The sequence below is a fragment of the Salvia hispanica genome, chromosome 4 (assembly GCF_029641045.1).
Source record: "Salvia hispanica isolate PSC_SH4W2 chromosome 4, Shi_PSC_v1, whole genome shotgun sequence".
NCBI lineage: Eukaryota > Viridiplantae > Streptophyta > Magnoliopsida > Lamiales > Lamiaceae > Salvia > Salvia hispanica.
Window position 1 is genome coordinate 3,917,119 of NC_142695.1, and position 14,411 is coordinate 3,931,529.

The following is a 14,411-nucleotide window of genomic DNA, read 5'->3' on the forward strand; positions in this document are numbered from 1 at the left end:
ATTATAAATGGACCATAATCATAGGCTCCAACGTCTCTATTTACAATCAACCATAAAAAAACAAGTGCCGCTTGGGATTTTAGATTCTCATATGATGTATCGAACTGAATTAAACAAAATGTCCATATATTAATCACAGCATAAGTATACTTGTAACTTATTAGTATTAAGTGTAGTTTTATTTAATTTAGGGAAAATTGCCATTAGTTTTAAGGAAAGAATAATCTGGCGGTTTAGTTTATAAGTGGATGGAATCGTAGCATAGTTAGTAGTAAGATACTTTTTGTCTTTTCAATAAGTCGATGATTCGAATTATTATAGAAGGGATAAAAAATTACTATTGATTCTCTTTTTAGAAAAACTTTAGTCAGTAGTATTTTTTTTCCAAGTTTTGGACTCACACCAAGTGCAAAACTTGATTTAGTAACCTTTTTACAAATTTTTGCCTCACGCCAATTCAAAAACTTTAGTGAGTCCTTTTTTCCAAGTTTTTGACTCACACTAATTCGAATCACAAATAATCTGATAAAATAAAACATTTTCCGCATAAACCAATTCTATAATTAATTTGTCAGTTATTTCAACTTAATATCATAGTAATCCAATAGCTATAAAATGAGTATCCTTAACATGTCCTGGATTCAAGCCTCAAGTCTCATCCATGTCATCATTATCCTCATTTCCTTGCGCCAGTCCACAACTTCTATAATCTTGCAGGTCTCATCCAGCCCCCCCAACTATTATATTACATTATTCACAACTAGTTATTTTACTCTTAAAATAGAAAACGTTGAGCAATTATAACACGAAAAATTCATCTTCATTCGAAAATTAAAAATTACAAACATAGAAATTCAAAATTTTAAAAAAATCATTAAAAATCCTGCCCATTAAAATTGAACAAATACTTAAATACATAAAATTAAAATAAAGCCCAGCCCATTAAATGTATTAAACCTAAAATTTTTCCTTTTCTCTTATTCCCCTGCTCCCTTCCCATGTAGTCATCTTCTTCTCCTCCTGTCTTTTTCATTTTCTTTTTCTACTTCCATTTTCGTCAACTACTCCTCTCCTCAACTCGAAAATAAAAATATGAAGGTTCAAATACAAAAACATGAAAAAATTCAATTTTTTTAAAAAATAAAAATAAAAATTTGAATTGCAGCCCCCGGGGCCCAGTACGCAACCGGGCACGGCCTGGGACTCTCCTCCGTCACCAGACACGGCCTTAGCTGCGTCTCCCTCCCCTCCAACGCGCCAGGCCACGGGTTGGGACGCAAGTGTGGTACGGCCCACGGTCCATGTTCATCAACATATTTTGTCACTTTTATCAACAAAACTCATCAATAATTACATGATCCTTGACCATTTTGATTCCTCATTAAATTTTTAAATCCGTGTAATTTTATTTATGACCTTACACTCTGTTATGGAAATACCCAACACAACATCTACTTTACCAACCCAAAACATGGAAAAAGTTTGTTAGGTTTATTTGTTGTCTTCTATTTTATGTTTGTTTTCATCCTAATGAAATCAATTCCTACCACATAGAAGCAAAAAATTAAAATTAAAATCATCATAATGACTTGTAACTTATTTGGCTATTAATTTACACAAATAAAGGCCACAAAATATAGTATAATAAATGGGTGAAACATGCAAAGAATAATTGAGGTGAGGTGTGATTGATTAAAGTGAAAAACCACCTCTTCTGCCAAATGTAATGTTGGGTTGCAATTGGGAACATAAAGTGACATCAAAACACACACACATGCCAACCAATCCTTTTGAAGGACCACTCTCCACTTTTATGAAACAATACAACTCCTTAATAATTCAACCATTTCAAACCCACTACACATTCAATACATAATTTCTACTGTAAAACAAACTCCCTCTGTTTTCCTCAACAAAAAAAAAAAAAAAAAAAACAGTTTACCTCTGTCTTCTGTACTTCAATTGCTGTTTTTCACTCAATCAGAAAAAAAGTGGACCAAACTCACATAAATGTATTTAGCTACAAGAAGATAATGGCTATTCATTGATGGTCCAAGCAAACAGTAAAAAGAATAATGCACTGAAGAAGATGCACAATTTCTATGAATTAAAGATGCATAATCATGATGGGATAAAAACTTCTGCTACACATGACATATAAATGCAAGAAATCCATCAAGTTCCACATTATTACTAGGACTTTCCCTCGTTTCTTTTCACGTGGAGGTGAAAATGCAGGCGGAACGTGACAGTACTCGAAAAAAGAGAAGTTATAAGCCACCTTTCACCATGATGAATCATAGAAAAGGAGAAACCAGCAATAGATCTACCTTAGTAGTTAGTGACCAACTATATCAATTTCTTTCTTCAGCCTTCCAAGAATTCAACCCGGTCAAGTCTACCTTAATTTGGGCACTAGGAGGTTACTCGGGCGTAAATTCAGTCCATATAGTTAAAGAAAGCAGCTATGGAAACAGAAGATCATCCTAACAATGCAAAACTTTACAGTGTAATATGTCAACTGAATGAGAAGTAAAACGATGAACTGCTGCCGGATACAAGTGGAAGTGTGGATAGGTATGGCGAATATTTATTCTTCTATCCTGAATTGACTAGCAACTTCATAGCTTTTTCTCAGCTACCACTATAAATAAGAATAACTTTTGCTACAGAATAATTGAATGCTTACAATCTAATGTTGCCGATGCTGTCTTGATATAAAGGCATAATAAATAGAATATGAACCCTAGACATAAGATTTCTGAATAATAGGACCATTCGATTATCTTAAAACATGTAACATATCATTACCGTAGGACCTCCAGTGCAGGTCACTTAATTTTCACGAACTGCTTCTGATACTTTCCTATCAAGAACTCGGACAGAGAAGTGTGGCATAAAAGACTCCAACTGCATAAAGATGCAATCTGCAATTTTCTTTTTCATTTTCTCTCGAAAAGGCATAATCGCACAATACAACAAAGAAGGCAAATTTCTACATACCAGGTCTTTTCATTTGACCAACAAAACGGTTAGTTGAATCCTTTGACCAGAAAAATTGGTCATTTCCTAAATCTCCAATAACTGATAGCTTACGCTTTCTAGAAACTAATTCCGCATTCTGATTCTCACTCTCCTCATTCTGGTTACTTCTTTGCATCCACGTCTGGCTATGGGCAGGCTCCATAGGGAAGAAAGGGAACTCCTCCACGGGCAGGCCTTCATATGGAGATAACCTACGACCAAGGCTATCAGTAACGAAACCAGAGCTGTCTTCCCTGCCTGAATTCGAATCAGAAAAGAGTCCCAACCTCAGGGACAAGTCAAAGCCGGCCTGAGGTCCCTTCCCTTTGGTATCCTTGGAAGCTACTTCACACGCCCTTTTCCCAAAAAACTTATCTTCGCCATAAGGGAATAGATTCTGTAAGCACCCAACCTCGGAAGCAGGTTCAGCAGGTGATGAAAACACCGGCACACCAATAATGACAGAGTCCGACTTTTGAGCTACCTGAAAACCCAACTGACAAACCTCGGGTTTGAAATCCATCCCATAGTACAAGGGGTACACTGAGCTTCTACTCAGCCAAGCATTACTACGCTCCATTTCCATAGCATTTCTATTGCCAATACAATGAAGCTTCTTCTCAAATGAAGAAGCCATGTGCTGCTGCTGGTTAGTACTGTTTGGTGTGATTCGGTTGTTAGACTCCCAAACTAAACGAGACGAATCCACATGTTGGGGCATCTTGGCAGCGTGCATCAAATCAGGATTCTGTTCATTCACATTGTCGTTTAGGAATCTCGGAGACATGCTTTTGTTACATTCTGGATACGAAGATCTGAGGTAAGTTCTCGGATTGTTGTGTCGTTCACTCCTTGACGCCCTTACCGGTACACACCCTAGATTAAGTGCAGCTGCAAAACACCATTCCATTCCACATAGCAACGATTAAACTATAGCGATAAACAAGCATTCAAACTAGTAAAACATACTATAAACATAATCAATTAACACCAATTATAGCAAAAAATTCAGCTCAATGTTCAAAACTCAATAAGGAGATACAGATGCAGAGAACAAAATCCCCACCTTCAACACAGGGTGGCAGAAGCTCCCCAGTCTCGGTGCTCTCATCTTTCCGAATAATCGTATCAACAACATCATTCACTCGGTCCCATAGTGTCTCAACATTCGAGTATTCAGCCTACCCAACACATAAACATAATCAATAAACACCAATTATAGAAAATTTCAGCTCAACCAACACCAAATCAAAAATGGGGCCAAAGCAAAAAAAAAGGGAAAACCTCAGAGTTGGCTTTGGAGTACATGATTTCCTCCGCTTTCAAGACCACAAGAGGCAGCTTCTCTTGCCATTCTCTGTTCTTTTTAGTTGCAGCAGAGTGATTATCATGTACAAGCCTGTTCAAGAACACATTTTTTCCAAAAACTTCAACAAATTCACATAAAGAACACATTTTTATTTTCAAAAATAATTCAAAATCAAGGCAATTCCAACACCCACTACCTGAAAATCTGTTGGATAACCAAACCTCTCATGGGCTGATGCCTTTCACTATGCCAAGCTCTTCGCACACACTCGTACGGTCTGGGTCCAGGCCTAGGCATCTTCTTCTTCAGTTAGACAATTTATCAAACAGTTGGCGCAATCAACAAAAACCGGAAGAGAAAAGCAGAATTTGGGGAAGAATCGAGAGGAACAATCGCGGCGCAGAGTCCAAGAAGACGCGGAGGAGTAGTATGGGGTGAGAGTAGAGGGAGAGATGGCTTTTAGCATTTGGTTTTTGGGTGCAAGCAATAAATGCTTTTTTAGCGATGGGGGGAGAGTGGAGTGGGGTTGTCTGATGGTGTGATGTTGCCCCCCACAACCTCCCAATTTTTGTACTAGCTCTACCCTTTACTTTGTTTGATGTTTCACATTTCTTGATACACAAAAATCTAGATATGAGAGTGGTGGACCATCCCGAGCATCAACAATGGACCGGCCCTTACATGTTCAGTTGCTCGCTATTTAGCTCACTCACGCGTCACTTTTTCTTTATCTCGTACACTTATTACCTCTTTTACCATTCTACATTTGAGATCGATCCCTTTTTGGGTGAAGCGGAATTTTATGCAATTTTATTTTGCGTAAAATGGAAAGAAAAAGTAAGAGACATGATCAAATTGAGATAAAATGTTTTTATTGACTAGGACAAATTTAAAAGAAAAGTAGGGCATCTTCGGTAGAAGGAGTATTAATCATAACTTGTTTTAGCATTATATATTCCGATTAAATAAATTGAGTATGCGATAGAACTAAAAGTACAAAAATCATTAACATAAGAAAGGTTGCATGATTAAAATCATAATATTACATAATTAAACGGATTTTTGGTTCGTGTTAACATACACTTTGAAAGGCTGGTTCATTACATTGGGGTGCACAACGATCATCCCTCAGGCTATTAACATAGAACAGAGTGAGTACTACATAAATTTTGTGTCAAATCAGAAATATTCTACTTAGAGTGAAACAAGGGAGTGTGCAAAGTTATAGAGGTTTAGGTGCAGAATCTTTGTCCTAGCGGCAAAGAGATTAGACATTATTGTTTGAATTGCCGAGTTCGAGCCCTCTTCGCATCATTTCTAATTTTCTCCATTACGTAGGAGTTTTAAAAAAAGGTTATAGAGGTTTAGAGGGGATTTAGTGGGATGCCCAATTGTGATGTGAAGTTGACGTGTAAATGGCTGGGGAGCAGCCTCTTTCCTTTGTTTCTCATTTTTCTACTAATCAATAATCATGTTTCTAATAATTAACTTATTTTATATAGATCTCGTCTGCATTATTGCCACATTATTTTTCAACTAATCATGCTTCATTCATAGCTCATTATTTCTCATTCCATTTGTATCGCAATTAATTCACTTATTTTTAATGGTACATTATTAAAAAAACAGAACCGGTTTTTGATGCACAAAAATGTAGCCAGGAAATCATAATGGATGAAGCAAAAATATATACTCCATAGAGTAATTTTGAGAATTTAATAAAAGAAGCATTTAATGAATATTTTTAGATATATTTAAAAATTCATATATTCATACAGGGGTTAGAAAGAGGTGACGAGGGCATTTGACTAGGCTAGCCAAATTAAGGCTGTCTGACGTTCGAAGTTCGTGGTTCATATATAAGACTGAATAATTATTTATCTGAAAAATTATCAATTAACTTTACTTTTTTTTACTACATAAATCAATATATATTGTAAATATATACTACTTTTGATTTAAATTATTTTTTAACCTTGTGCTGGTATTTGTATAGTAGAAGACTTTAGGAGTGAAATCAAATTTCATGACTGAATATAGGGAATTAAATGTTCTACACGAATATAAAGTATGCGTCGAATATTAGGCGACATGATTTTTGTAGATTTAGAATTTGGAATTGATATTTCTAATGTGGATATTAATATAGAGTATAGACCGAACATTAGAACAATACCAGTAATATAAATAATTAATACTTACTCCTTACTATAGTTTGAAAACTTGAAATAGAAGATGTCCAAATCATATAATGGTCTTCGATTTTTAATAATTACCCAATACTGGGTTGACCACTCATTTAATGTCGTTATAAACAGATTAAATTCCTCGAAATTTGGTAAGCATTTAAAGAGTTGAACTGTAGAAAAAAAAAAGACATAAAATTTTGGATAAAGCTACATGCTACTGCTACGTAACCATTGAGCTAGCCATAAGGAGTATTTTATAATTTTAATAATAGTGTACTTACTTTATTGTCAATAAAAAGTAGGAACGTTTAGTTTGATATAGATTTTAATATATAATTGATACAGTAAGAAGAGATAAGAAAGAGATAAATGACATGTATATAATATTATTGGAGAGTGTGATTCGCATATTAGAAAGTTCACATGGTTGGCTGATGGAGAGGCTTTCCGATCGGCCCCCATCGGCCAACCATTGCAAGAAGAAGGCCTATCAAGGCCCTTCCAATATGGCAGTTGGAACGGCCTAGGCCGATCCCAATTTCTTTTTTTTTTATTCCATATTTTTTAATATAAATACCACATCCCCTTTCATGTCCCGCCATCATCTTTTTCTTCTCTCATTTTTTTAATAATTTTTCTCTCTCTAGTTTTATTTAAATTTGCATCTCATTGTATTCTTCTTTTCAATATTGTATACAACGAAGATTTTTACGTATTAATATTTTTGTATTTAAATTTATTTAATTTGATAACATATTAAATATAGAAGTGCAAAAAGATTAAAACAAAATAGTAATGATGTGGAAATGAAATGGAAGTGGGATATGCCCTTTGGAAGGACCCTTCTATTGCAGGGAAATAAGCCCTTGGGTAAAATGCTGACGTGGAATGGAAGGGCCCTCTGGGAGGGGGCCGTTCCATTGTGGATGCTCTTAGTAATGTATATTAGTATAAGTTGTAAATAAAATGATATTTAAGGGCAATGCGTTGTTTAACTATTCTAAATTTAGAAAGTTTATACTCTCTCAGTCCCATAAAAATATGTGCACTTTCTATTTTCTTCTATCCCACAAAAATATGTGAATTCCATTTTTGAAAAGTTATACTATCAATTTAGTAATAGGTCTCACTATCCACTAACACTACTTTACCATATCATTCTTCTTCCTCTCTCTTATTTTACCAATCTTTTCTTATTCCCCATGTCATTCCCCTTGCCCATATTTTTATGGGACGAAAGGAGTACTACTTTTTAGGAACAGACTAATAAGAAAATAGTTCTACTTTCAAGGAAGGATGGAGTAGTAATAAATTCATATTTTTATTCAATCTTAAAATATTTTTATATTAACACCTATTGTACTTATTTTTTAGAAAGATAATAATTTAACCAAGAATATTACACTGTACTTTAAAATGAATAAAGTTAAGTACTTATTTTATTTTTGTAGCATCAGATGTTATACAGATCTTCTGCTGAAATTAGTGCACGAATGATGCGTCATATCACATAAATGGGAAATGAATTGAATTGTCATGTCTCATTTATTCCGTACATGACAAAATGCCCACATAACAAGCTCTCATTGCAAAAATAATTATAATACGTACCAAATAGAGTTTTCACTGTAATTATTTGAAGGTCTATAGTGTTTACTCTTTACCATTAGTTTTGAATCCAATGAAAAGATATTGTACATTTTTTTTTATAAAATTTCGTCTCTAAATGAGTTATTATCCCTATTTAGCAGCCAATTTTTTATTGTGTCAAGTTTAAATGACGTGAAGATGATATGACAAATTTTGAAATGGCAAGTCAGCACATTCAAACCATGTCATTTTAGTGATTAATTATATTAATTTTTTTAAATTTCGTTTGAACTTTTTATATATTTTTTTATAAAAAGATATCATTTTAGTCCAGTTTTAAATATCCCGACATGCCTAGACCAAGACGACATCATTTGGATATTCCGATATGTCATCTTGGATTCAGTTTGAGGGAAATTCATGTTTTATGGGAAATTATATTTTTAACCCCTTCAAATTGATAATAATGACGTGAATTAGACTACTGTCTATGTATTTTTAAACGATTAGAGCGTCTCCAACCGCTGACACTAACTACTTACTCTAATTGGATTTTAAAGTACTATTGGAAATGGTCTTAGCCTTTATATTTGAACTAGAAAGATCATATGGACATTGAGATGTTTGTGCTAAAAAATGCCGACAATTCTTAAAATTATTTATAAAAAAAAAATTCGATCCGTCAAATTTTTTTTTTATCAAAGGACGTCATTTTCTAAATAAATAGACGACATTGCTTAACTCATACTCATGAACAACTGTGACATCCACTTATAAGATTTCATGGATATCATATCCATATTTAATTTCACCAAACAAATTTACCATGTGATAATTTCAAAACAAATCCAAAATTCATAATTTTTTTAGCTGATTTTCAAAATTACAAGAATGACCAAAATTCAGCATAATGTTTAAGGCAATACGTCCATTTGACTTTTTTAATATCACAAAAGAATATATTCATTTTCGCGTGTAAGCTAAAAAATATAACAAAAGCTTGAGTTATCATTTTCACCAAAGCTATTAGTTATTTATGAAACCAAAAATAGTAGCTATGTTTTATGCCATACGAGTATTTAAGGTAGAAGTAAATTTTTGAGATCCATTTTTCAATGTTTGAAATCGACATTTCCAAAAGATACCTCACAAACTTATCATTTTTTTAGGACCAACACTGATTAATCGTAATTATTTCATGTAACATTCCCATTTCAGCTATAATAGATTGTTTGAGAAAGTTTTTGAACAGCATCACTAAAAAGTTTAATTTCCCATTACTGAAAAGATTCCCATCACAATGAAATGCTCAGAGATTCATAGTCTATGATGATTGATGAAATAGTATACAATGTCTCTGTACAATGGAAGAACCCACATGGGTTGTGGGTCGATTGTCATAGCTTTGGCTCATAATGCTAAAAAAAGTCTATTGAATAAGAATTCGACTCTTAAAGATGGCGTGAACCTCATGGTACGATAGCTCCACCTTAATTTTTGGGGTTAAGTTCACTTCTATTCTTCGTCTAGAGTGAGTGTCCATGAATCATGTTTTCTGAATGATAGTTCGATACGTCCTCGTTAAGAGGATTGTTTCTCTCTTATTTATTCGAGTCAATATTAGTTTATTTTCTGTTTCGGTTCTGGTTTTGTATTTGTTGTTTTCTGCGTGTTTTTAATCCGCCATTGATTTTCATCCACTTTCATATCAGATACTACTTAAAAATTCATAATATGATTTTTAAATTTCATTGTTTTACTTTATTTGAAGTAGTATAGCACTATATTATACCTTTATCCACTATTCAATGTTTCATTTTTGTCATTTTAGAATGTTTGTCGTTACATATTTTACTTGAATATTATAGAATATTTGTCCTTACATATCTTTATTTGAATATTAGTTGTATTTGATAGTATCACACTTCATTAACTGATTCAACACATATTTCTCTAAAAAAATAGTATAAAAGTAAAATTCATATTCTACTATATTTTCACCCGGTTTGCTTCACATTTTTAAAAATGTGACGGTTAATGACGGACCAATAGAGTATTAAAAATTTATAAGATTGGACCAGCAAACTACTATTCATGTTGGTAAAGACACTAGCAGGACTAATAAAAGCTTATATAGTAGTCTATTATGTCATGTCATAATCAGTATCATATCCAGAATTTAGTTAGGTAACATATTATTGTTACAAACAGTCTGTAAGCGGACAAAAAAAATAATAGTAGTCCCTAAAATTAATAGTGAGAAGACTATAGCAGTAAACACTATATGATAATTCAAAATCAAGAGTTGTCACCTCATTCCCTGAAATATCAACATAGGACATTTGCACTTCTCAAACACAACCATAAGTATCTCAATAATTTCTTCATTTAAAGTAAGAAATCACAATCATCATATCCATTGGGGAGACAAATCCATGTCTAGTCCCTTCTACACTTAAGTTCAAGGTATACCTCGGTTCGACTCTGGTACCATCGATGTTACTCTTCATTAGTGGTGACGTGTTCTCACATGGATTTCGATTTGTACGCCTCCATGGCCTACAAAGTAGGAAACAATTCAAGGGTAAGAAGGGTGACCAAACATGAAATCCAGTCGTTTAGTCGATGCATATTTAAAATCTCGTGTTTCATAGACAAAGACTCATTTGGTGAAAACCGAACAATATTTTAGGTCGAAGTATAATTATTGTATCACATAACAGGTGCGGAAACAGAATCATTACCTCTCATATAACACGGGGTGTAGATGAGGATGACACGAATTGACAGCTCGAACAATGCATTCCGTGAGTCCTGCCTTGTTCATTCCTGAGAAACATGGTTAGCAAAAGGACTTCATCAATTATGTAATAGCTCTGGGTTGTTGCTACAAAACTGAACAGCTAAAACAAAGCATAATTATGTTATGACCTAAATCTCGAGTATTACTTGTCTAAAGTTCGAGTGTAAAATATGGAGAATTATGACCGATCCAAATCAGTCGGCCGAAATATCATCTCTGGGACAAGGAAACCGCTCATTCGTCAAAGGATAATTCCTGCAGAAAGGGAAGTTGCTAAAGTTTGAAAACAGATAGAGTTTAAACATTATGAAGAAATCAATCTCTGCTGTTTTTGTTGGGTCAGTGTTTCGTTTATGCGGGGGGTTGTCACTAGACTCACGCCATGGGGAAGAAGGGGATTCATCTTCAACCAAGGATAAGTATCGCATTGTTTAATCGAGATCTTTCACAAAGCCCTTCATATGAGTGATGCCATCTGGTAGCACATAACTACACCTAAGCAAATTGTCTTTTCCAGATCTCCTGAAAACTGATCTCAAGCATGTAAATAAGAAAAAGCTTCCAAGTCATACACACAAAACTACTGCAAAATGATGTTCTCATAATGAGAATTCACCTTGTTCAATTGCACTATATTCCTGATCAAAGAAAACTTGAAGGGTAAGATTGCATCACATTATTGCGCATTTGAACAAGGCAATTAACTAATCATGGTAAGAAATGTTAGTATATTGTTCAGCATCAAACTGATATTGTTGAAGTTCCAGATCCACAGATAGATACAGTACTATCAAATACCCTTAGCTATGAAAAACAGTTGGGTTATAACCATATTAAGCTGTTAAAACTGTACCAAAAACATGGATCATACATACTAATATATTTACTTCATATCCAAATAGATTAAATTTTCTCTGTTCTATACTTCACTAATCTGATTGTCCTTTCTTTGCCTTTTTGGCTAAGATCAGATGTGGTTACAGTTCCAATCAGATTGTTATTGTCTTTGTTATGTTAGAACTTAGAATGACACCCAGTCTAAAGATTAGTACAAATGTTTCAATAATTTCAAATCAGGTCTAAATGTCATAACTGTCACTCATTATCTGAATCCTGAATCTTCTAGTAGAAATAAGTTTATTAGTAGTAAGATTTTTATACAATGCATCAAAATTAATATAATCACCTAATCTTCCACATTCTCCCCCTCTTTTTAAGTTGATCAATTATAAGTCCTCCGGTTGGATTGTGAATCCGTGATGACTTAACACTGTAAAGATAACTACAGAATCACCCATCACAACTATCCAAATTCCGAAATATGCACCAAACTTGCTGAAGAACAGAGGATGTCATCTCCTTCCTCCTCGTTCTCCTCTACGATGAAAACACTCAATTCAATACTCGAAACTTCCGTTACGCGTTCCTTTTAAACCTGTCTCCTAATCCACATTCCCTCTCCAACTACAACCTAAGAAATACTCAACCGAGCAAAAAAATTAAAGTAATTTCCAGTCGTGCCAATGGAGAGATCAGATACCAACATTTAGGCGTTTAGATACCAAATATCTCTAAAACTTGTCCTCATTTCAATCAAGTGATCAGATACAAGCATTTTATATATGTGTTCCACTAATATCTTAGTTAGAACTTTGCACAAACACATTGTTGTAATTCAAACTTATCAGAGCCTAAATGTTTCAAACTGCCGAAGCTAATCGTGTAAAATCCAAAATACGCAGAAACGAATAACACGAAGCAAAAACTTGTGAATGTTCACCAATCCCCAATTAAGATTCATAATCCAGAATTAGGTTAACAAAAAACAATTAGGAAGAGGGGAAGAGAATACCACACCGCGCAATCTTGAGGGAGACAAAGCAGAGCTTCTTCACATCATCCATGATCAAGCTCTCATCCATCACATTCACTCTCCTGTAGCTGACAATTAATCATTATGCGAAAATTATTTGTTTGAAAATTAATATAAATATATACTCTAAATAAAAATGACAGTCTAAAAATAAGGAGAAATATTTTGAATTTACATAGTACGAAATTTCGGCACGTAGATTAAAAAAGAGATTGAGAGCATCCGCAACGCTGACTCGATGCGGGCTCGGTCTCGTCTCGACAAGACGAGCCAGCATCGAGACAGCGTTGCGAGGCTCGTCTCGTCGAGACGAGACGAGACATCTCGTCGAGACGAGACGAGACATCTCGTCACGCGACGCGATCCGGCGAGGCCGGCCTTGAGCTGGCGAGACGACGCGCTCGCCCACGTGGCGCGCGCTGGAGCATTGCGTGACGCCCACTCGCCGGCCCGCGAGTGGGCGTCGTAATTATGACGTAATAATTTTTTTTATATAAATTCAAAAAATTCGAATTTAATAATAATAAAAAATTCAAACGGTCAAATGACCGTTGGGAACAAAACGGTCGAATTTTTAAATTTTTTTTTCTTTTATTCTTCTATAAATATACTCCATACCCCATTCACCATTTTACACACAAACACTACTGTCATTCCTCTTCCATTTTACTCACAAACACTGCTCTCAAATTGTTGAAAAAATATCCGGCGATGGAACCTCCAGCAGCGGCGGCTCCAGCAGGCGGTGCTCCGGCGGGTTCGACTTGAACTCGTTCGACGATTGGGCGAGCATGTACAACTGTTTGGGTACTCCCGGTTCGTCGCCGGGCACCCAAGGCTCGACCACCCCGCCGGCGTACCAAACACCACATTTTGATGTGGATGCATACTATCGTCCCTCCCCCCCCAGAGGTACGGGCAATCGCCGGGATTATCCCAAATTCCGGAGAATTTTTGGCGCCTGAACGCAGTTTGCCCGACTGGCCAATTGGTGGAGGCTCCGGCTCCGGCTCCGGCTCCGGCAGGATCAACCTCAGGCTCGGCGTCAATGCCGAGGAGGAAGATGAGGAAGAGGAGGAAGCAGAGGCAGAGGCTGTGGGAGACGGCACCCGTCATCCATACAGCCAAGCCAAGACGTTGGCTCTGTACGATGCTTGGATCAGCGTCTCGTACGATCCTGTCGTCGGGAATCAACAAACCCACAAGTGTTTTTGGCTAAAAGTCACCAAAGTTTACAACGCACGAAGGCCGAAGAATACCGTTCCCCGCAACGTGAAGATGCTTCGCAGTCATTGGGACCGATGCGGTAGAGATGTCAAAAATTTTTGCGCGATATACAGGGGAGAAGAGGCGAATTATCAGAGCGGAGCCAGTGGAGCCGACATTCTGAGAGCGGCGTTGCGGGTCTTCAAAGACGACGTCGGCAAAGATTTCAAGCTTGTCGATGTTTAGTCGCAAGTCCACCACCTTGAAAGGTGGGCTGGCGGTGTCGAGTCGGGCTCGAAACGCACGAAGCGCACGGCGCGTGGCCACTACTCGTCTAGTGATGGCGGCGAAGGCAACACCTCACGTGAGGGCACGCCAACCGATGATGCAGGGGGGTCTTCTTCCGGTGCACGACGT

At 35.9% G+C, this 14,411-nt stretch overlaps 2 protein-coding genes across 9 annotated transcripts; both read right to left on the minus strand.

The window, feature by feature from the left end:
• Positions 1–1,660: 1,660 nt before the first annotated feature.
• LOC125191809 (uncharacterized) lies at positions 1,661–4,929 on the minus strand. 2 transcript variants are annotated; one of them, XM_048089226.2, is made up of 5 exons: positions 4,530–4,929; positions 4,309–4,423; positions 4,091–4,205; positions 3,004–3,915; positions 1,661–2,927 (listed from the first exon to the last, which is right to left on the minus strand). In XM_048089226.2, exons 1-5 carry the CDS (start codon positions 4,628–4,630, stop codon positions 2,836–2,838), a joined length of 1,335 nt encoding a protein of 444 aa, XP_047945183.1. In that variant the 5' UTR covers positions 4,631–4,929; the 3' UTR covers positions 1,661–2,835. The 2 variants fall into 2 exon arrangements, with proteins under 2 accessions (XP_047945183.1, XP_047945184.1); XM_048089227.2 differs by having other exon boundaries at positions 1,661–2,910; positions 4,530–4,928.
• A 5,549-nt stretch (positions 4,930–10,478) lies between these two features.
• LOC125197006 (uncharacterized) lies at positions 10,479–12,879 on the minus strand. Of its 7 annotated transcripts, none has more exons than XR_007171977.2 (4): positions 11,532–12,879; positions 11,062–11,444; positions 10,857–10,941; positions 10,479–10,671 (listed from the first exon to the last, which is right to left on the minus strand). XR_007171977.2 is itself a non-coding variant. In XM_048095697.2 (3 exons), exons 1-3 carry the CDS (start codon positions 12,835–12,837, stop codon positions 10,497–10,499), a joined length of 330 nt encoding a protein of 109 aa, XP_047951654.1. In that variant the 5' UTR covers positions 12,838–12,879; the 3' UTR covers positions 10,479–10,496. The 7 variants fall into 7 exon arrangements, 1 of the variants encoding a protein (XP_047951654.1); XR_007171973.2 differs by having other exon boundaries at positions 11,062–11,170; positions 11,295–12,879; XR_016128709.1 differs by having other exon boundaries at positions 11,044–11,170; positions 11,295–12,879.
• Positions 12,880–14,411: the final 1,532 nt, after the last annotated feature.

What these genes read in the sequence shown, in the direction of transcription:
- LOC125197006 (XM_048095697.2), bottom strand. Translation starts at nt 12,837, where the DNA reads ATGGATGAGAGCTTGATCATGGATGATGTGAAGAAGCTCTGCTTTGTC. An exon ending in CCTCAAGATTGCGCGGTGTG is followed by an intron (nt 10,942 to 12,767) that starts GTATTCTCTTCC and finishes CATGTTTCTCAG; the next exon opens with GAATGAACAAGGCAGGACTC. An exon ending in CACCCCGTGTTATATGAGAG is followed by an intron (nt 10,672 to 10,856) that starts GTAATGATTCTG and finishes CCTACTTTGTAG; the next exon opens with GCCATGGAGGCGTACAAATC.
- LOC125191809 (XM_048089226.2), bottom strand. Translation starts at nt 4,630, where the DNA reads ATGCCTAGGCCTGGACCCAGACCGTACGAGTGTGTGCGAAGAGCTTGG. An exon ending in GTTATCCAACAGATTTTCAG is followed by an intron (nt 4,424 to 4,529) that starts GTAGTGGGTGTT and finishes GTTCTTGAACAG; the next exon opens with GCTTGTACATGATAATCACT. An exon ending in TCTGCCACCCTGTGTTGAAG is followed by an intron (nt 3,916 to 4,090) that starts GTGGGGATTTTG and finishes GGTGTTTTGCAG; the next exon opens with CTGCACTTAATCTAGGGTGT.